This window comes from Tyto alba, unplaced genomic scaffold, assembly GCF_018691265.1.
Source record: "Tyto alba isolate M040663 unplaced genomic scaffold, T.alba_DEE_v4.0 Super-Scaffold_33, whole genome shotgun sequence".
Classification (NCBI taxonomy): Eukaryota; Metazoa; Chordata; class Aves; order Strigiformes; family Tytonidae; genus Tyto; species Tyto alba.
The window spans coordinates 7,309,458-7,331,479 of NW_024881308.1; the positions used below are offsets into that span (position 1 = coordinate 7,309,458).

Here is a 22,022-nt window from a genome sequence, read left to right on the forward strand (position 1 = left end):
TTTATCAGTACTTTGATGATGTCTGTTGATACATGGGAGTTACAATCTATAAAATACCCTGTAAGAATAGCAATTTCTGAGATTGTTCAGCATTTTGAATTGTCTTGAATTAAGAAAAACATACTGCAAAAAAAAATGCAGCACATGATGTCCCAATTTTAAATCAGAGTCGGGCAAAGTCACGTTCTAGATTTTAGTTAACCTTAACTGAAAGGTGTTTAGATTGCCTGTGTTACACTGTGCCTCTCTGAGCCTGGACCATGTGGTCTTTGTCTGGAGTGGCCACTCTGGCTACTTTCTGTGGGGACTGCAGCGTGCCTTGTAGTTGACTGATGTAGAGGCTGTTTTTCTATGGTAGCCATATTTTTTAATTGCTTTCGTATTTCAGAAGTGGCAACATGAGATTTATCAAAGTTATAAGCAGACAGGTATCAGTGAGATAGAGACGGGGCATGCACTTCAGTCTCCAGCCTGTGTGAACATGGGCTCTGCCTCTCTGATGAGGGTCTTGCAATGGCACGGGTATGTGGAGGACTAGGAAAGGGTCCTCCAAAGATAAAGGCGCCTCAAGACCTTTTGGACAGAGTAGCTAAAGTTGCTGTTTGGCTCAGTTGAAGACAGGACATAAACATGATTTTCTACCATTTCAAGCAGATGTCATAGCTGCTGTACGTTAGCTGTCTGTGAACTAGACTGACTTGTTCTCACCAGAAATGATGATGTGGATCTAAGAAACCTTATCTTCAGAAGTTTCACTGGCAGCTATATGTTCTTACAAATAGTCTTCCTTTAAGTGAATTATAATTTCCAATTAAAAAAAAAAAAAAGTAATTGAAAAGTTCCTGCTTGGCTCTGCTCAAGATCCTTGTAAAACCCTAGGGTTCATTTTTTAATTTTTTTTCCCCACCCTACTTTCATTGAATGCTTCAAGTAGCTTGTACTTTTTCCTGCTTTGTTCTCTCACAGGACCCTAAAGCCAGGACCTGATTGAAACACCATAGGGATTTAATCAAATCTGATGGTGATTCATGATTCTAATGGCCGAATCTGTCCTTTACTACTTTACAAACTGAGAAGGAATAAAACCCCATTTTATTGCTTGGCTGTTAAAAACTATTTGTAGAAGTTGCTAAGGTTCAAATCAAAAGCGACCTCCCTTGAGAACTATTAGTTAATTCTAAGTGCCATGGTGTTGCTTTTTTTCTTCTTCTCTCACTTGAGATGTGGCCTTATATCACTACTGCTGTTCAAACATCTGAGAGTTTTCCATTCCTTTGACAAACATGAGCCAAAGTGCTTAAGGACATCTGTTTATTTTATTTCTTTAATGAGAAAACCTTCCAATTTCTTACTGGCTCAGCTGTGTTTATTTACATTTTGTTAGTCATATGTGTGGGGCACCTTGGGACGTTAAAAACCTGCAGAGGCCTATGCTGAGGGCTGCTAGCAGGCATCTTGATCAGAAAGGCAGAATAGGCCCTTCCTAAGGAAAACACAGTCCTTGGAACTCCATAAAATAGATTTTCAAAACAAATAGAGCCTAATTCACTCAGTAGATCATGGATTAAGTCAAGATGAATACAATTTGGAAAGGATTTTCTGAGGAAGTTGGAGATTTTTTTACCCACTGGAGGCTAAACCTTATATTTAATGCCTTTTTAAGTTAAATTAAAAAAGCATTCAATCACTGCAGGTAATAAAAAAGTCTGTTACTTTAGACATGCTGCTATATCAATTATTAGTTCATTATTGGAGAGAAGGGAGTAAATAATTCCAGCCATTTGATTATTTCAAATGTGTATTTCGGGAGCAAACATCTGTGTTTATCATCTGTACTGGTTGATGAGAAGCAGCAGTAGAAACAGCAAAACCAGATCCACAATAGCTCAGATGGTGGGTATGCAAGATGCTCTCAGCTCGTGTAGATGTAACCTCTTGTACTAGAGCTTAGGTGAGCAGAGGGTTTTCTAAGCAAAGTGCCTGTGTGGCATTTGGAAGTATTAAAGGATTATTTTTGACATAAAATATATATCAGAAACAATGCTGGATTGTCAAACACGCATGAGTAAAGGGAACCTGCTTTCCAGTATCACTGAATCTTGACTTGATTCTAAGGGAAGACTAGTTTAAAAAAAAAGAAAAAAACAACAAATGGATATACCTTGTGTTAGGAAGTTGCATGTGCAAAATACGCAGTTGTGCTGAGAATTACACACTGTGCTGTGTTTTTACCAAGCTTTCCAAGAGTTTTGTATTTTTCACAGAGCTATCAAGGGCTTACATGTAGAAATACAGTGATTTTCCTGTGTTGAGGGGAAGAGAATGAAGACATAATTTGGTTTAAATTCTACTCCTTCTTTTGACACTTAGGCCCTTTATAGTAAAAAATTATTTTTAGATTTTTGGTCATGAACCTTTTGTATTACTAAATAAAAATAATTTCCATTTGTTCTCAAGCATAATGGCCCAGCTTTTAACCTGTATTTAAATACAGTATTCCCACAGGACTGGAGTCCATTTCAGAAGTTGTGGGTTCAGACACTGGATAAATTTGTGTAGTCATTACTGCTTGTCTCTAAGCATAGTGTATTTAGAGAGGGAGGAGGACCTTTTCAGCCTCCATGTGCTGTTGAATGTGAGGGTTTAGTGATTGGCATGCCCATTTATTTATTGGAATAATTTCCAATGTGTAGTCCCCAGCCATTTCTGAACAGATACATGCCAGTAAAAAGAGAGTCCTTCAGTAAACAACTAGCAATACTTTGGAAATACCTCTCAAGTCACAGTAAGGGTGAATATGAAAAAGTATCTGAAGAAAAGGAATTAAATTATATTTGCTGTCATCTAGCATGGATTTTTCACAAGATCACACTGTGATGACTGTAGAAACTATTCATTTAAATTCTGTAGATTGTCTAATAAACCTGTATATATCGGTGCTTAGGTAAAACACTGTATCTTCTTTTTTGGGAAAAAGTAGTTTAGAGCCTGAAAAGCTGAGTGATTCTGTTTGAAAAATAACAAAAAATACTAGTCGCTTCTAAAAATGGGTTTCAGCTCCTGAGCTGCTTTGGTTACTTGAAACAACTTTTCTCACAAATATCCACTCTCTCACTTGAAAAGTTCTGAGAAGCTAGGGGCAGCTGTAGCCTGTGTCCATTAAAAAGATAAAATAGCAAGCTAAGCTGCTTAAGTGTAGTAAAAGAGCTAAATGTGTTCTCTTCCTCAAAAAGACATGGACTTCCTTGAACTAGAACTGATGCACATGGTTAATTTCCCATTATTACAGGAAAGCCTTGTTCATGTCTTAAATTCTGATCAGGGTATAAAATGTTACAACCAAAGACTGATTATTCTGACAGACTCTTTTTGTTCAAACATGTGGCCCAGGCATTTGTATCTTTGCTTTTTTTTTTTTTTTTTTTTTAATACTACAACCAACCTGGTCCAGTTTTCAGGAGTTTCCAAGTAATTAAACTCAATTAAAACTATTAAATTCTTTCATTTGGTGACAACTTTGTTATTAACAGCTAACCACAAGGAGGAGATTTAACTTAGAAAGCCCTTGGTTGTATACTAATCCGTCTCTCACCTCTGGCTGACACCTGTGGCAGATAAACCCTATAGAATAGGAGTCTGATGAATACTCTTAATTAATACTTTCTTCCTTGTAGAAAAGTAATTATTTGCTCATGGCATAAACAGGTATTTGGCAGGGATTTAAAGAGACTGATTAGTTTTAAATACTAGGGCTTTATTTTGTTGTTTTTTTTTTTTTTAAAGCAGGGGGAGAAGTCTGAATCCAAGATGGACACTCAGAATGACTTTGTCCTAACATTTTGAATGTCGGGTTAATTGGCACATTGCTAAATAGAAGCAGAGTCAGACAACAGGCTGATTTGTTATCCGTCTCAAAGGAGCCAGCTTTGCCCCTTCACTAATGGCCTGCAAGTCTGAACAGGGTACCTGTAAGGCAGAGGCTTGGAATGGGCTTTGGAGCCAGGATCGGAGGCGAGAGTGACTTGCACTTGAGAGATTGCCAGAGATAAGTCTGCTTCTCTCTTCCTTTCAAAATTACAGTGTACAAGAGGGGAGAGCTGGCTGTGGACATCCAGCCAACTGGATTAGTAGTAGCTGCAGGTGTTAACAAATACATGTCTTTTTAATACATACTCTAGGGCAAGTATAAGCAGTTTATGAAAAATCAATCTCAGTGTTTCAGGAGAACAGTGGTAAGAATGTTTTAATACAGAGCCATTTGGGAGGATGCTGACGGTGCAGTTTGAAGTGTGGCTGCTACACATGTGGATTTTTGTGTAGGTAATGCCAGTACCTTTAGTAGTGAAGATACAGCAGTGCAGGCTTCTATGTAGGTTAGCTCCTGAAAAAGTATCTAGGGACCTACATAGTGCATGCTGCAACATACTTGCAGCATTTGTACCCACATTGGGTAGCTTAAAGCTAATTTGGGTACGCCTACACATTTTGCATTCCCTTGACTTTGCTAAAATACAGACTAGTTGGAGTTTCACACAGAGAGAGCAGACGTAACTTCCCGCTTTAACCCACTGTTGTAATAGGGCAATATTTGTTCTTTGCTCACCTCCAGTTTTTGTGGAAATCTTCTTTAAGCAAAGCACATACTGAAGGCTGTTCAACAAGCTCCTTTTAGCCATCTTCTGTCATCCTATTACTCAAAATGAGGGGAGAAACTGAAAACATAACCAGAAATTCATGTTAGGCAAGGTGTTACTAGCTTGGAGGACATGGTTGAACTCAAAATTGTAATTTTTAAATGCATTTCATGTCAAATGTACAGAACTAGTTCAAGGATTAGGAACAGTGCATGCAACTAACCAACATAAAAGCAATGTTCAGAGCAACTGTGTCAGCTCATGCCATTGCAATACGAAAGAAGACATTCCTTTTGGTGAATTGACACTTTTGTCTTCCTTTGCAGCATGTTCCATAGGCTTAGTTGCCAATGCTTTCCTCTAGTAGGTCTATCTGCTGAACAGGCAGCAAAACTACCCCAAAACGAGCAGATATGGAGCTGGGCATTGGCAGTGCCTCACTTACAGTGGAAATTACCTTGCTCACAAGGTGTGACCATTGTCAGCAGTAGGCAATAGCCCATCATTCCTTAGCTGAAAGTCACATCTGTGACAGAAACAGCAGAGAAACAAGTCCAAGGATGCTCTTTAGGGCAAACACTTTTGATCTAGAATGTTAAAAACAGGCTCTTTGTATGTTTTGATCCTTTGTTGTTTCTGAAGGAATAGTAGGGTAGGGGGTGTTTTACCTCTCAGTTCCCTCAAGATGTGCATGAAGCAGAAACAGGCAGCTGTGAAACTACTGCTGTTCCTTAAAAGTGGGAGTGAATGGTGTATTAAGGAAGGGGAATATTAATCTCTTTGAGAATGAATACTTCAAAACGACCACTTCTCCCCTGGTGCTTATTTCCCCCAGCCGATGGGAGGAGGCTTCTTAAAGCTGTGTGTTGGAGGGTCAGGAGTGCCTGGTCTGTCATGTCTGAGCACCAGAGGTTAGCGCTAAAAGTAGTTTGTGGGGCTGTTTAATTTCAACCCTGCAGGAAGCTCCAACAATGGTGCATGGCAGAGGTAAAGCATATAGGGATACGCTGTTGGTGCTGGAGGTTCTATTTGCAGAGGGAGTTTATTGCCTATTTTCTATCCCTGCCTCTCATTGTCCTTGTTTGTGAAAGCATGACTGGTAGATTAACAGAGGGGTAGGACCTTGCTCTTCTAAAGTTACTAAACAAGCACTCAGGACTGAGTTTTAGATTTATCTGTTTTCACTGTAAAAAGTGGTTCCTGGAGATAATTTGATTTCAAGCTGCCTGTGGTCCATTCTTCCTTATGCATCAGAAAACATTGGCTAGATCTGTTACCCAGGAAGCTTGTTCCCAGGGCTCCGGGGTTCACTTTTCCTATGGAATGACATGTTAGCAGGGCTCATCAGTATGAATGCAGCAACTTTACATTGTTTGGCTAAACTCACAGTGCTCTAATATAGGTATTAGCAATCCAAGAAGGCCTCCCCCGCAGCACAGAGATACCTTTTAGTGGTATGGGATTTCTGTGCCTAGGAAGACCTCTCCGTCAACATCTCCAGATAAATTTCATAATTCTCTTTCAGATTATTTACATACTGTACAGGGAATTTGGACAATACATTGATTGATACACCTATCTCATTTTGGCGCTTTCCTGTCAGTCTGATTTTCCTGTTTATTCATACTTGAAAGGTGTAGCAACTGTGTCTTTCTTCTTTGTGGGCACAACCTCTGGCACAGTAGGGTTCAAGTCTAGGACTAGTGCTTCTAGATGCTACAGTAATGCAAATAAATAACTGCCAATGGAACCCTGGCCTCATGCTCTAGACACCTATATCATACTGGGAGTGCTGATTTGCCTTTTATCAGCCTCTTTAAGACTTGGAAGCATGCCTTGCTATAGAGGAAATGTCCATACTGTGAAAGCAGTGATGCCAAATAATTTCCCCAAACGACTTCCCCTCTGGGTGGTAAAGTGCATTTTTCTGTTTTATTTTCATTCCATCATATTCTCTATCTCAGGAGAAGGATTTTTTTTCCCTCTCATCTACAGTTTAATTTCCATATTGTTTAGTTTAAGAGAAGGTAACTTCATACACTGAGGAAATGTTTCCTACTCCCCATTAGTGATTAATACCAATAAAGCTAAAGACAAAACTTAGAGGATAAATGACAGATACCAACCAATGAGATTTCCTGAAAGAGTTTTAAAGGCTAATGATCCTTGAAATGTATAAAAATAAATTGCTTCATTAAAAACTATTTTACAAAATCATTTCTTCCTAGCAGCATATTTTCTTCAAAACAGTTCCCCTGTGTAACCACACCTGGGTAGTAAAATTTGATTCAGTGCTGTTCACATGGGGCCACAGTCACATGCCCTGATTATGTCTGTGTCCCTGTGCCTTGTCAGGGGAGCAGGTTTGGGCCTTAAAATTAGAGACATGTTCAAGGCAAGTCTGTTGAAGTTTACTTTTTGCCCAGAGGAGAAAGTGCCCTTTTTTTCTGGGACAGCAACAAGCATGTTTAAACATGATTGACAGAGCTTTTCTTCAGATGGGCACAACGCTTGTGAGTCACACACACGGCTGAAACCACAGCCATTCTGCTCTAATTAAAGAGAACTACCAAGAATGTGTAATAATTAGGTTAGTGTGTAATACACCATCCATGTCAACAACATCTGCCGCAAAGGTTGATTGAAATGTACTCATCCTCCAGACACTGTGCTCCCTGTTACAGCTCCTCAACTGATTCATTACTGTCCTGTCATACAATAACATGACTTCACAGAAATCTGCAGAAAATTAGAGCAAAAACTACATATAAATCTGCCCTGGTTTAGCATGGCTTTTATCTTTAGTGGAAGAAAACCACTCATATAAACATGAAGATGAGAGATCCCTGTGTTAATGAAGATGAATTACAAAAAAAACGCCTGTTGTGGGAATGCTTTTTTTTTTTTTTCAAGTTATCTCTTGTTTAGTTTAAACTGGCATGGTGCTTTTGGGCTATGAGTGTTTATTAAATTAACCACAGATTATTTTCCGTTGAGTTTTTGAAGTATTTAATGAATAAGAAAATGTTCTGCTGGGGACCTTTTTTGCATCTGGGTGTTTCTGTGCTTTTGCTGTGGGTTTAGGAGCAACATCAGTTGTTTGGGTGTGAGAAGGGTGGTTGACTTTATTCATGAGAGACATGGAAAAGTGATTGAGACTCATTTAATATTGCAGTGCACCAGGCTGGGTACAGCAGATCACTTGATTGTGTTTCAGAGTAACAGATTGGCAGAGGCTGTATTCCGTGCCCACGGGAGAGCTTTGAAGCAGTAAGCCAAAAGCTGTGGGAGCCCTGCGGCCCCCAATCCCATATCCAAGGGGCAGCTTGGGGGACCAAGTAGATCTGCTGTGCACATGCAGTCGGGTGTTAATGTAATCCTCCCAATGAGAAGAAAGGGAAATGGCCCAGCCAAAAGTGTCAGTCACTTCTGCCATGCAGGATTGTCTGGGGGTGGCTTCTCTGGCCAAGAAGAGTCAGCCCTGTCAGGCCCATGGAAGCTTGCACTTGCAGACTTGGTGAGGAAATGAAGTGGCAGCCCTCTCACAGGCAGTTGTGGTATCTCGGCTGGGTAGCAAGAGGCAGGCTAAAACATTAATTTTCTAAAATGAATCAACTACATGCACTGAAGTAGAGCACTGCAGGTAGTGTAGTCCTTCTCCAGGGGAATTTACTTAAGGTTTTGCCACTGATGTTGGTAGGAGCAGAATGTGGATGTGAAGAAGTTCACGTGTGGTTAAGAATGTGTAGAAGCCATTTTAGAGCTGCTGGGCTGTGCATTTTCATGTTCTCTTAATTGTTAAAAAAACATGTTTTAAAAATGCTGCAGGCAGCCAGAGCTTTTGCATCATGTCTTTCCCCTTTAGCAAGCAGTTTGGGACCCTTTTGGGGAAGGGCCAAGTTAGACCCACACCCAGCAAGGCAGGGAGGGGGCTCCTGAAACAAGAAAATGGCAGGATGAGCAAACTGTTGCAGCCAGCACACACAGGCAGGAGCATTGGGTGCATGTTACCATTTCTATCTCTAGCTAGAATGACAGAAGAACCCATCTAGCATTTTAATGTTTTGTGTCTTGTCTTGTTTGTGTCTTGTCTTGTTTTGCCTTTTTTTTTTTTTTTTTAAATCGATGTAGTTATTTGGGTGTAACTGCCTTTATGGCTACAGCTCTGGCTCTGCAAACATGTTTTATACCACTACAGAGCACACTCTGCCCTGAGCAGGAATAGTCATATTTGGACAAGCATTTTATCATGCTATAATTGGGTTTGCATGGTAGGATGGGATTGTTTTAACTCTGCTGATGCTGTTAAATAAGTAGGCAGCCTCAGTGGAGATGAAAGAGCTTTGCAGTAGTGTGGCTGCTCTTGCATCTCCTGCTCGGGTGCACGTGTGCTGCCAAGGACAGCAGATACGGTATCACGGTGGGCCCTGATGTGGGAACAACGCATCTGCCTTTCTGTCCTGTTCTGATCACCCGAGGCAGCAGGGCAGTAAGGACCTAAGCCAAGTGTGGTGAGATACATGGATTGCGCCCTTTAGAGAAAGAGACTCAATTTATGTTTGAGCTCCTAGGTTCTGTTTTCAGATTTTGCTCACCAAGTTGCTATTTGACATCAAGAGAGTAATGCTGACCTATGGCCGGTTTGAAGGATGAAGTCAGGAAAGGAACACCCTCTGTGTGTGCTGCTGCTCCTAACTACTCCCTAACCTGTCACTAATGATGCTATTGGAAATCAATTCTTGGTCTAACCTACTGAAGCAATTCTTATTTAGTCTCAGGTGTTTAAAGGTTCTTGTTATACCATCTGAAGCATGTGGGCTATTGGTCAAGGCAAGCCATAGACATCCTTCAAAGAAAATAATTTGATTATCTAGGAAAGCAAAAGAAAGGATGGGAAAATCACGTTATAATTCACTTGGGAAATAAAATTACTTCAATGAACATACCTTCAGAAACCGGAACGTGTAGATCCTATGTTTGCTCTAAGATCTTCTACCTGCCACCCTTCCCCCCCTGCACCCCCAAAAGAAAACAAAACAAAACAAAACAAAACAAGAAAAAGTGAATTGAAAAAACCTGATTTTCCCCTAACAGGACACTACAACGTCTGTGAGGATAGGTCTTATGATGGAAGAAATGATCTTCAACCTTGCAGATACACATCTGTTCTTTAACGACCTGGAGGTATGTAGCTGCTTATTTTATTTAACATCTCTCTAATCATTTGCATCTGGTCTACAAACTTATTTTTCTGGCCAAGAAACTTTCATTTTTGACCCTATAGAAATCGGCCTTCGATGGCTTATTGGAAGTATCGTTTACTGTGTCCCTTTGACATGTTCATTCTGTTAAGGAAATTTTTTTCTAAATACACAGTAAGAATGATGGCTTTTGACAGTTTTACTAAATCTAATAATGAGGACATTGCTGCTGCTTCTCCTGAAATTTGCTATTTAATAATTTTATTACGCTAAATTAGCATAGATCCTATGGGGCAGGTAGCAGTTAGCTATGAGCCAGTGCAGAGGTTTTAAAAATGGTCCCTGTTCTTGAGGAAGCTCTGCTTGCACACACAGACAGAGCAGGAGGTCTGCTCAAGCTCAGGCACACTGCAGGATGAAACTATGGGAGTTTCAACACAGAAGACCAAGAGGAAGGATCCTTCCTGTTTGCAGCATGATTAGATCTGACTATGCCTTATACGAAGCAATAATCCTTCTGAATATACAGTAGAATTCAAGCAAAGTGATGCTAGCAGAATTCTGTCACTAGCTGAGAAACAGCTGTACAGCACTGATGAAAATTTGTTTGCATTTGCAATCAGCAGAAATAGTCTGAATGAGTGTCATACAAAGTGAGTAAGATGGGGTTTGTGCTCTGGGCACCTTGGAGTCAGAATACTGCTTGGAGGTTTTGGGAGGAAAAAAAGCTAGTATCCCTGGGCAGACTTATATGGTGTTTTTCTTCACTTGAAAAAGGAAGAATTTGTTTCTGTGCCAGATGAAATGAGAGAACTTTTTCTGTGCCTGATGAGTTCAGCATGAACTTCTGGTTCCTTCACTGTTGAACTGCACTGTGGTCCTCTGCAGGTACAACCTTTCCTGCCACCTGTCTCCTTACAATCTGAGGTTTCACTTGATGAGAATTTTCATTTCCTTTCAAAGACAAGTAGCGGGAAGCACCTCAGCCTGACAGATTTTTCCTTTCAGCTTTTTTCAAAGAGGGAGTTGGTCATGAGGGTATGGAAAGTACAAAGTGAAAAAATTCTTCTCTTAGAAAAAAAAAAAAAAAAAAGAGATCTGCTGTTTGGGAGTCCAGGGCACTATATAAGTATTGATAATATTTAATAAGCAGCCAGCACTTTCCACTCATCATCTCAACATGTGATGCGACAAAGCTCCATGTCCTGCACAAAGCCACCCTCCAGAAACCCTCTGCCTGTCTAGACTTTTGTAAGAATATAAGTAGTTAAACTTTTAAAACAAGTTCTCTCCTTGCTTCACTTACTGCTCTAAAACATTAAATGACGTAGCAAATTGTCTGGCCTCAGTTAAACTCTGCACAATTCTCCATCAGTAAGGGCTTTGATAGAAGCAGAGTCCTTAGGTCAGTTTTGTCTCTCATGGCCTCTCAAGTTCTTCTTCAGCCATTATGGTGGAGCAAAGTTTTTAATTATAAATAGTTAGCATGGTGTGTTTCTTTTCTTTTGTGGTTCCTAGACATTAAGGAAGCAAAAGCTAAACAAAAATCCCTCAGATCTGGGACCCTCTCATTCCAGGCGGACTATGTAACTGAGTAAGAACTACTCCAGTGAAGAGCTAAAGTTTATCACTGTGTCTCCAAATAGAAATCAAAAGCTTCTGCAAAATACCCAGGCTCCATCTCCAACACAGGAAGAGAGTCAGGTGCTACAGGACACATCTGTTCAGGGAGATATTAAGGGAGGTTGTCTCTAAATAGTTTGGGCTACAAAGATGATAAATAAAAACATTTATGTTACGAGTGGTATTTTGTTGCTGCAGGAGAAGAGAGAAGCAATTTTTGCCCATTTCCTAGTCTATCTTATTAGCTTACCTGCTTTTACTAAAAAATTGAGAATTGTGAAGTTGGCAGCTGAATGAGTGAGTCAACATAGCCTTAATGGGCTTGCCAGAGGGTGTAAAGGGACATAGGCACCTAAAGGTGAGAACAGCTTGCTGCTGGATGGCTCAGAACCGTGAAAAACATTAAAAAATTTCTGAAAACAAGTAGTGTTCCATCTAGCCAGAGCAGAAATAAGCAGAGTTAGCATTGTGAGACAATTTTATCTTAGGTCCAGCACTAAGATAAAAACACTTAGCATTCTTAATGATGATGCATGCATGGCCCAGGTAGCTGGAAAGAGAAGAGCATTTTCTGCTGAAATATTGCAGTTTTCGCTTTTCATACATGCTTGATAAGTGAAACAAACAAAGGTTTTTTTCTTCAGACAAAGGTGGTTTGACTTTAGCTGAGCCTTTTTAATAAAAAAATGAAGAATGAGGTAGAATTGAAGTAGATGTTCTTTACAAAAATTTCACTTTCCAAAAAAAGCCATTTCAGTTTGCAAGAATTTGTAACACCAGTCATCCATCTCTGTCTGTTATAACAACCCTACTCCTTCATTTAGGATGATAAGTAAAAGTCTGGTTTGAGTATTCACAAAGTGATACTTCAGGATCATATATCACCAAGTGCTATGCTTAAAAAAAAAAAAAAAAATCAGTGAATTACATTCTTTAAAAAGAAAAACTAAATTGGTAAAAAGCAAGGACAGAAGCTGGTTCAGTTCTAGACCCACAAATGTTACCGTATACGTTAGCACCATCATGTGGTGTAACACTTGCCTGTACAAGACAAAATAAGCTAAAACTGCTCAGGGCTGAAACCATTTCTGACCATCTTCTGTGTCAGGGCACAGTGAAAGAAGCACTAACTGAGCAAGCAGTTGGGTAGTTGCCTCATTCGAGACTAAAGCAAGAGTTCTCTTACTAGGTAATGCCAAACATAGCAAAACTTCTCTCTGGCACAAATCTGTAGCCAAGTTCAGGTAGACTGAACCAACCAGAGCATGGCTGGCTTTGGTCCTGACAGTGGAAGCAGAGGGAGAAGTGGAGGAATTGTCACCCATCCTTGCCAGAGAGGCAGGTTGGACAACAACATCAGTTGTTGCCTTGCTTTAGCCCAGGGGAGTGGTGTATTTTGCTGGCTGCAATTTTCAGTCAGTGCTGTGCAAAGCAGAAGGTGCTGCCCAGGTGCAGAGTCCTTCTGAAACATTCCCAGAAAGTGCCTGATGAGGATGAAACATTTGTGCATAGATACAGCAAGGTTGCACAGCCCTTGGTAGCATTTGTGGAATCCTTCTCAATCTGGTGAGGATGTGATTTCACATAGTAGCTAAAAACTGGCTTCAAAAACTAAGTGAGAAGCCTGAACTGGAATACTCCTTTTTTTCTATCAAAAAATGATTCTGAGACTCTTTTGTTAGCCAGGGCTTTATCTGTTTTCAGGGTTTGCCCAGAAGGAATTCGGGCAACTGTTGGCTGGATGCATTATCTGGATGCATTTTTCCTGTTGTGCCCGCAAGTGGGAATCTTGGATGTGTGGAAAGACGAAGCAGCAGATCCATTCAGATAACCTGCTTCAACCCATCCTCTTAGTGCTGCAGCCTCGTAGAGAGGCCAATTTCCCGTTCGATTCACCCCAAGCCTCCAACTAGTTGTATGGAAGGAGGTTGATCACTGGTCCCCGGCGCAGGTGGGTGACTGGAGAAGCCTTAGACCTACACTCCTACCAAACACTTTCAGTCTTTTTCCAGAAAGGGATTCTGTTGGCAAGTTAACTCGAGTTGCAAAATGTAGAAGCTGGACTTTTTTCCAGCTGATTTAGGGTGGGGGGAGGTCAATGTTTGCTGAAGCACAGCTTAGTGGTGTGTCTGCTCTGTAGCAAAGAATCAAGGCACCAAATCTTGACAAGGGCAGCCAGTGCGTTACACTTCCAGGGCATGCAGTGACACTGGCATTGCCCCGTTGTGGAGGTTGTTAGCAACAGAACTCAGGCAAGCAAGGCCTGTGTTTGCTGAGCCCCACGTTGAAATCATACGAGTGTGGTTTTGCTGCGCTGATTCATCCACTCATGTAACACATGCTTGTTGACCACATCATCTCTGCTTGCAGTTGCTAAAGTACAGGCAGATTAAATCTCTACAGCCGGCAAGTATAGGCCATACAAGGTGTTGTGTACAAAAGGCTCTGGTCACACTGCAGAATATATCAGCAAATATTCACTTGAAAGGAGGTATTCTCACTCTCTGTTCCCCTTTTGGAAGATCAGGAAGAGGAGTTGCACAAGGTTATAGATCACAGTGAAGCTAAAATATGAACTCTGGGCTTTCCAGGGTTGTGCTTTTTCTCCCAGATGTCTTTTATTCACGGTGCAATGCTAGCTAAAGAATAGTACCATCCAGCCCCAGTCCCTCTGGAGATATTATTGTCTAGCACTCTGGAAAACAGGTATTAAGGACAGGAAGACTGACAAGGACATGAAGAATTAACTAACAAGGGGATTAGTGTGTTTACAAGTTAACTGCCTTTCAGAGCCATCCCTGGAGGTTTTGTATTCTGGGAACTGTTAACTCCCCACCTAATGAGGGGTGCAAGCTTGACTGATCAATGAATGCACAAGATGTTTAAAAATCTCCGAGTCCTGAAAATAGCCAACCTGTGCGAAGTTGTTTACATATGCGCACAAGACATACCTTGAGAGTATTCAGTGGGAGCAGAAGTGATACCAGCTTCTCCGTGTGTCCTCAGGAACAGCTTGTGTTTCACAAGGAGGCAGCAGAGGCTTTCTCCAAGCCTGCAGTACCATTTCAAAGCTGCATTAGCTGAGGCTTCTTTACATGTGGGTACAAGAGTCTGGTCCCACCTGGAGGCAGGTTGCATAGCACAGACTGACCTAGAGATATCACAACAGTAAAAACAGTTCAGTTCCCAGAGTTGCGAGGGTTGACTGAGGTCTTACATGTTTGACTCAGTTACAGGCTGTATGTGCCACACATATACCTCTGAGGTCCTAGAGTATCATTTTAAAAAGTCAGCAGATGTGAAAACTGGGATATGTCCCCACTGCAGACTTCCATTTGAACAATCTGGACCTTCTTTTCAGCAGCCCAGATATCCTGCCTTGATTCCCTACTCACTAAGATCTTAAGGAAATTCTGCAAGAATGAAAAATTAGTCTCATAACCAAGTAGTAAAACATGGTCCACGTTCTCACTTTAACCAGCTTCCCTGTGTTTCACCCAGTAACACGATAGGCTCAGCCGGCGGACTATGAGGTAGCGTCTCACCAAGTGTCATGGTATTTTATTAAGTTAGAAATGCGATAGCTACTGTTGTCACACTTCAGTGTACAGAACAATTCATTCACAAATGAGAAAAACAGATCCCTCTACAAATACCTTTCCCCTGACTTAATGCTCTGCATCATACAACTGGAGTGGGCTGCATCAATATTATCCCAGCATGGCTCACAACAGCTATTGGGAGAGGGGCTTAAAAAATGATGGGGGTGGAAGATAGAGAGAGCAGACATCTGCTATTCAGCCACTTGGCTCCAATTATATACAGAAATATACACCCAAGCGATGGGTTGATAAGAGGACCGATGAGATGAGAGCAAGATTAAATCATGTCTTCTTGAGAATTATCTAAATAAATGTATCAGAAAATCTTGTGATTATGGAAAAGAACTATCTGTGACTTTTATCACTGATAGCAAGTTTGGTTACTTGTTTGGGGATTTTTTTCTTTTTTTGGAAGAGGCTAGTTTAAAGTAATTCATAAAACTCATAATTGTGTAAGGAAGGCAAGACAAATTCTGTGGTTTACAAAATACTGAAGTAGTGAAGGATAGCTGTACGTTGATTAGCTGCAGTTGTTCTGAATTCGGAGTCCTGTTGTACCAAGTGCTTTTACCTCTGTTGAAAAGTTGACCAGAACAAAAGATAGTGTTCATCATCTTGAAGGCTTTCTGTTTTGTTCTTACCTGCAAGGGTCATGGGAAAGGAGATTTAAGGTGTTGGGAGAAGCTTCCTGATTTTTCTCTTTCTAATCTTAATGCTAAGACTAGGAAAAAAACCCAAAGAAATAACATTTCTCAGATTTTTGAGGCAGGGCCTCCACCATTCAAACAATGAAGAATTTTGAAAGATAAGATCTAGAGTACATATTTCATGCAAGCTGAGCTCCAAGTATAGATTCTGGTTAAATTTCCTGTGCACAGATTTCCTCGTTACTGACACACATTATTCCTTAACTCTGTCTGTGGCTGGGACATGAAAGGGTGCCGCCTTCCATGCTTCAGCCCAGCTCCCTGCACATCAAAGGAAGCTCAGCCCCCTCAGAACAAACTGGGAAAACCCCAGCAGGACAGGCGTCTCTGGAAATTTCTTTGGGACAGATCTTCTCCCCTTGTAATTATGTGGGCATACACCTCCTCTCCAAAGCAGTATTCTCACAGGGGGAAAACCTGCCAAATTTCTGTCTTTATCATGCACACAGAGTTTAAAGCCCACAGTTTTCCTGGCTAAAATGCAAGCATCTCTCTCCCTCCTGTCCACATAGGAAGGAGTTTCACTTACTGTATTATTCAAGAGCTGTTGTGCCCTTAGATAACAGCAGATCACACACACACACACACAGAGTCTATTCATATTTTGTGCAAGTGCTATGTGATATTTGTTCCTAACAATTAACTGGTTAGACTATGCCTGACAATACTAGCAATATGTAAGATTTTATCTCCTTAATATTACCCTTAAAGTAATTTTTCATTACATTCTTTTAAAGTTTTTGCAAAGCATTTACTTACTGCTGTATTTTTTTTTGTATGCTTCTCAGGACTGTGACCAGATCCACATAGATGATGTATCATCAGATGATAATGGTCAAGATCTAAGGTACGGGATCTCCAGGCTGGAAGCTGCAGGTCAGGTAGTCCCCAGCTGTTTGAAAATAGCAGGGGACTGGTCAGTGATGTAAAATAACATTCTCAGCCATGTGCCCTCTCACCTCCCTGGCTCCATGCTGTCTGCATTTATTAAGCACACCACAGAAGCACAGAGTCCCCTTACTCACATTAATATGCCTGTGCCTACTGTCAAGCCCCGACTGCACTGAGCTTTGAACCATTCTGGGAGATAGATCTAAAATTAGGTTGAACTCCAGTCAGACTCCACTAGTTTCTGATATGATCTGGCCAGCCAGTTGGCACAGGTGTGGCCAAAACACTTCAAAACCAGATTTAAAGATTTCCCACTGCCGAATCTGTAATGAATGGGTTTAGTAGTGAGGATTGTGGACCTTGCCATGCCAGAGCCCTGTGTCTGGTAGAAACTTCTACCAAAACGGCACCAAACATTATTATTATCATCTGTAGAACTTAGATCATCTTGTACATAAAAAATACTTCTGTACAATTACATCTACCTTTCCTAAAGTGTTGCCTGCAGAGTCGTAATTGGCACAAGAATTAAATGTGCAGTGTTCCAATAGAGCTCTATAATTTGTGTTTTTGTGGTTTGTTATTATGAGAAATTGGTACAGAAACAACACAGAAAACAATGAAGTGTTTTAGGGAAGAGACCCTTCTGCAGAGAGCGCTTGAATGATTTGTTGCTGTAACTGAAATGGTAGTTTGTTCTTTGCAATGCACTGAAACGGCACGTGTATATTTAGGTCCTTTGGGTCCAGTGGCCTGTAAGCAGGTGAGTCTGAATACTTGTTCAGGCATTAATTAAAACATTAATTTGAGTTTTATCTCAATCAGTGCACTTACTTTGAGTGAACAAAAAAACCCATCCGTATGCTAACGGCATATCCTGAATCTCACAAAGAGTCCTTGCCTGAGTGGTTTTAGTTGTTTCAAAAATACTTCCCAGCTGCTCGTGGCATGTCTATGTGGGAAATGAAGCTGTGCTGACTGAAGTATGTTAAGCACGTTAAACTCCTATCTGGATGCTCTAATACAGAAATAAAGTGGCATCGGGGCTTTCTAGACAGGGAGATTACCGTGCAGTATATCAGGATGTGAATATTCCAGCACTGGCTACTCCCTGGTGAGGTGTCAGAAGCACTATAAACTGAGCTAACTACAGGCTGCAGCTGAGAAGGGTGGGTCTGTGTTGCTGAGCCTTTCTGTCCTTTCCCTTGCTCTGGTTCAAGGCAAGTTTGTCAAAATCTGCTGGGTCTGTGACCTGACCCAGCCTGCTGCTCCCCCCGTGAGCTGCAGCTGCCCTCTTCCAGCACAGCTCAGTCTGCGATCTGCTCAAAATGTGAAACCCACCCTGCTGCTGTCATCTGGCAAACATTTTAAGGTGACGAGCTGGTGCTGCCTCTTTTCGTGCCCCTGCTCCCTCAAACCAGGAAATGGATCCAGCTGAAAAGCAACTTTTTTTTTTTTTAAAAGCTGTATTACCTTTTAACTGGAACAGTTCCCTGGTCTGACTCACCTCAGTGCTGAAGAAATGTTTGTGCTGGTAAAAAGGGACATCGAGGATGGCTGAAGACAGGAACAAATGCACTTACATGTTGCAGGCAGTTAAGGCTCCTTTAATTAATTTCTTAATTTTTTTTCTGGATCTAATGTGTGTTCAGAGCCGGTTTAGCACTATAGCCAAGCAGTCAGAAAGGTAGCACCATTTTCTGCTCTAGGATTTGAGTATTTCTGCAGTTACCTTAGCAGCCTGAATGAGAGGCAGGTGAGGAATTTCAGTGACCTGAGGACAGTCAGATATTTTGTAGTCCAGAGAACTTCAGAGTTGGCAGGGAGTGCCAAGTAACCTGCATTGTGTTTACAGTAAGAACATCTTTTACATCTGTGCTAGTAACTGTTCTAGAGATGAACTCCAGTTCTGTACAGCGTGTCCTGCTTACATCTCTGCTGCCACTTGTCTCCACATTTCTTTTCAACTGTTTCCACTCCCTACTGGCACTATATAGACTGTAATTATACTGACCTCTCCCTTTCTCTCCTCTCTTTCCCAGCACATACAACTTCTCTGCGGATGGCTTTCACAGTTCAACTGCCAGTGCAAATCTGTGTCTGGGCTCGGGTGTTCATGGGGGAGTTGACTGGATGAGGAAATTAGCATTCCGCTACCGTCGGGTGAAAGAGATGTACAACACCTACAAAAACAATGTAGGGGGTAAGTGTCTATGGCCAGGCAACAAGTGTGCCTTTCATCTTCCTAAATACTTCTGACCCTGTTAGGGACATCTGTGGAGGAGGTGTAGAGAGCCTCGTGGTAAGAATACGTCACAGTGAGCTGAGGAAGTGTTGCAGCAGTCAGCCTTAAACAAGGTTCTGCACAGGACTTGCAGGAGATATGCTGAAATGCCTGTTTTAGTGGTTTGAGAAGGACTCAAGTCTGAATGTGGGATTTTTATTTTGTAATTTCTTTGGCAGGAAAGCAACATTCTCCAATTTTCAAAAATGTTTAGTAAGCAGTCAAACAGTTCAAAACTAAACATGCTTTTTTTCCCATAGAATACATGGCTGATCTCTGTCTGAAGGCATTCTTGTATCATAATGACCTGGTTTTAACTCCTCCAAAACAATACCACCAGATACCAGGATGCCCTGGGTTTTTTCATCTTGGCTAGTTCCAGACAGTTCTTCCCATAGGCTGCTCTGCTTCTCTTTTAGAACTTCAGTGCCAGATTTCTGACTAGAAAGAAGCAAAACTCAGAGTATCAGCACAACTTTTTATTTTGTTGGAGGAATAGCCTACCTGCACATGTTGGAAAAGGGGCATAACTTTTCAGGAGAAACAAACAATCTGGCTTCAGATGTCTCTTAGCTCAGGCCACTGCCTGCTATATACAGCTCTTCCGTCCATTTGAGGTGTTTTAACAAGGTCCTGCAGCGTGCAGGTGACTGATTCCATGCCGGTGGAGAGGAGGGCAGCTGAGCTGCAGTAGCACAGCAGTGTGCTGCGGTCAGGCCTCACGTGCCTCAGGGCAGAGCCTTGGAGTGACCTGAGAGTGGGCAGAGGGAAGCAGCCTGCGCCTGGGCCAAGAGAAGGGCAGTGGGAGAGAGGGTTCAGCACACAGACGGGAGCCCTTTGGCATTCTACAGACAGAGCCACGCAACTCCCTTTCCTGTGCTTCTGCAAAGATACTTTCCCTGCTTACAGGTTTAATAGGAGCTCCTAAGAGGGAAACCTGGCTGCAGTTAAGAGCAGAACTTGAAGCGCTGACTGATCTTTGGCTCACACATGCTCTGAAGGCGCTGAATTTGATACATTCCCGGTAAGAACAGCTTAAAGAATTGCCTACCGGCTTGATCTAGGATCTCCTTTGCTTCCCTTTTTTTTCCCCCCTCTAAACAAATCGAGACACATTTATAGGACTTTGCTGGCCAAACCTGTGGGAGGCCAGTCTGCACATGTTTGCCAGACTTGAATTATCAAGGGTTGGGGTGAGCTTGAGATGATGAACTAAGCAAAAGAAAAACCAGTCCTTTTTCTTGCTTTTCTTTGGCTACCTCATTTGTGGCACACTTTTCATGTGAGCAGATTTACAAAAGTGTAGGAAAGGGAGAAAAGGGCCCTTCTATCCCTGACCGTGTTCACTCAGAGAACCCAGCACGGACATTACTGTGCGGTGTTTAAATTCCCACAAAATAGATCCTGGCATGCATGCAGTAAGGCTGCATCACTGCTGCTAGTTTGGGTTTTTTTTTTCATTCTACTAAGTTGATAAAAGGACATTACCAGTACTCACATCATCTGCCTCTAGCTACATAATCTCCCAGTGTCTTAGGAACTTCTAGTTGTAAGAAAGGTTTGATTCCTACTTACAGTCTAGGGTAAAAAGAGAGAAACACAGATTGCCACTTCTACTAACTTTTGTTTTCCAGGCCTAACTGTGTGAATGTGTTGGTCACCACAACTCAGCTTATACCAGCTCTCGCTAAAGTGCTTCTCTACGGACTGGGCACTGTCTTCCCTATTGAAAACATTTACAGTGCAACAAAAACAGGTAAGAGCAAACTAATTTTGGCCCCACCAAAGACTGATGTTTTGTCCCTAAGTCAGGCACATCCATCAAACCTGATTGCAACAAGCAATGTATAAGCTTTATTTTTAGGTCCGTTTTTACACATCTCTAATTGACATCCTGACTGCCCACACTTAAGCTAGTACAGCTGGCCGAAATAAATAAATAAATAAATAAATAAATAAATAATCAAAGTCGTCCCAAGTGTCTCCATGGGGGAGTGAGCCTGAAAAATACCCACCCTATGGAGCTTCTACTGCATGTGGGATGTTCAGCTGCACCCAGGTAGGAGGAAGACAGTCTGGTTGGACCTGTTCATACAGAAACATGGAATCCTCTTACTGCAGAGGGGTCAAGTGTGCTGGATGAGCTTTATGAAGCTGTGTGAGTAATAAATACTGGTTGGGTTGGCTTGGGCCTTTTTTTGTGTCCTGTTCTTTCTGGTATAAGTGTTTGAACCCCTGAGGTTTGTATTTTCATGATTTTACTGCAACCAGAATGAACAGAGGAGGGCTCCTGAAACTGAATAGCATGACAGTGTCACATCAGTCTACCAACTGCCGGTCAAAGCAGTGCATCATAGTCACAAAGCTTACGGAAAACTGGCAGCACTTGGAAGTCCTTGGCTGATAAAGAAAATGCTAGTAACTGTCATGAGATGGAGAGAATCCATCTCAGATGAAGATTCAGTTAAGTTCTAATTTCAAAAATACCCAAGGAATATGTAGCAGCAAGTTCAATTAGGTCCCAGCTCCAGTTTGAGTACCTGAGTGTTAGCCCCACCTGCTGCGTCCGTCCAGATGAAAAAATGTGTCTTCTCTTCTGTTGCATAGGGAAAGAAAGCTGTTTTGAAAGAATAATGCAAAGGTTTGGAAGGAAAGCCGTGTACGTCGTAATAGGAGATGGTGTTGAAGAGGAACAGGGAGCAAAAAAGGTACAGTTTGTGGATGCCATGCTGGATTGTCCCAAGTTTTCATTTCAATGACACTTTACTTAAGCTTTTAATGAAGCTCCCTCCATTTGAAGCAGTTTACAGTTGGTCTCATTTCTCAATATGCAAAATACTCAACAACCTGGTGAGAAATTTCATATCCTCCCCAACTTGGCAGCTAGCACATTTTTTCAGGTAGTCACTGTGTCACACGTTCCAGGAATCATTCTTGCTTAGTAAAGATGGCTTTAAACACATGAAAAGGAAAACTCCACTGTGTGATCTCAGATGAGCAAGCAGGGTGAATTTCTGATCTACACATGTTGCTTTTGTAAATTCCAAATTCAAAATTATTGGAATTAGTTTTGTTTCACT

The 22,022-nt window shown here is 41.5% G+C and overlaps 1 protein-coding gene across 14 annotated transcripts in view; it reads left to right on the forward strand.

Moving 5' to 3' along the window:
• EYA2 (EYA transcriptional coactivator and phosphatase 2) overlaps positions 1–22,022 on the forward strand; it is a 103,644-nt gene that overhangs the window by 77,215 nt on the left and 4,407 nt on the right. For all 14 annotated transcript variants that reach the window (XM_033003629.2, XM_042801131.1, XM_033003623.2 and 11 more), the window contains 6 exons: positions 9,729–9,818; positions 16,556–16,614; positions 18,701–18,861; positions 19,852–19,966; positions 20,577–20,698; positions 21,550–21,650. In XM_033003629.2, the coding sequence (XP_032859520.1) occupies positions 9,729–9,818; positions 16,556–16,614; positions 18,701–18,861; positions 19,852–19,966; positions 20,577–20,698; positions 21,550–21,650 (648 nt within the window). The remainder of the gene's footprint in view (positions 1–9,728; positions 9,819–16,555; positions 16,615–18,700; positions 18,862–19,851; positions 19,967–20,576; positions 20,699–21,549; positions 21,651–22,022) is intronic.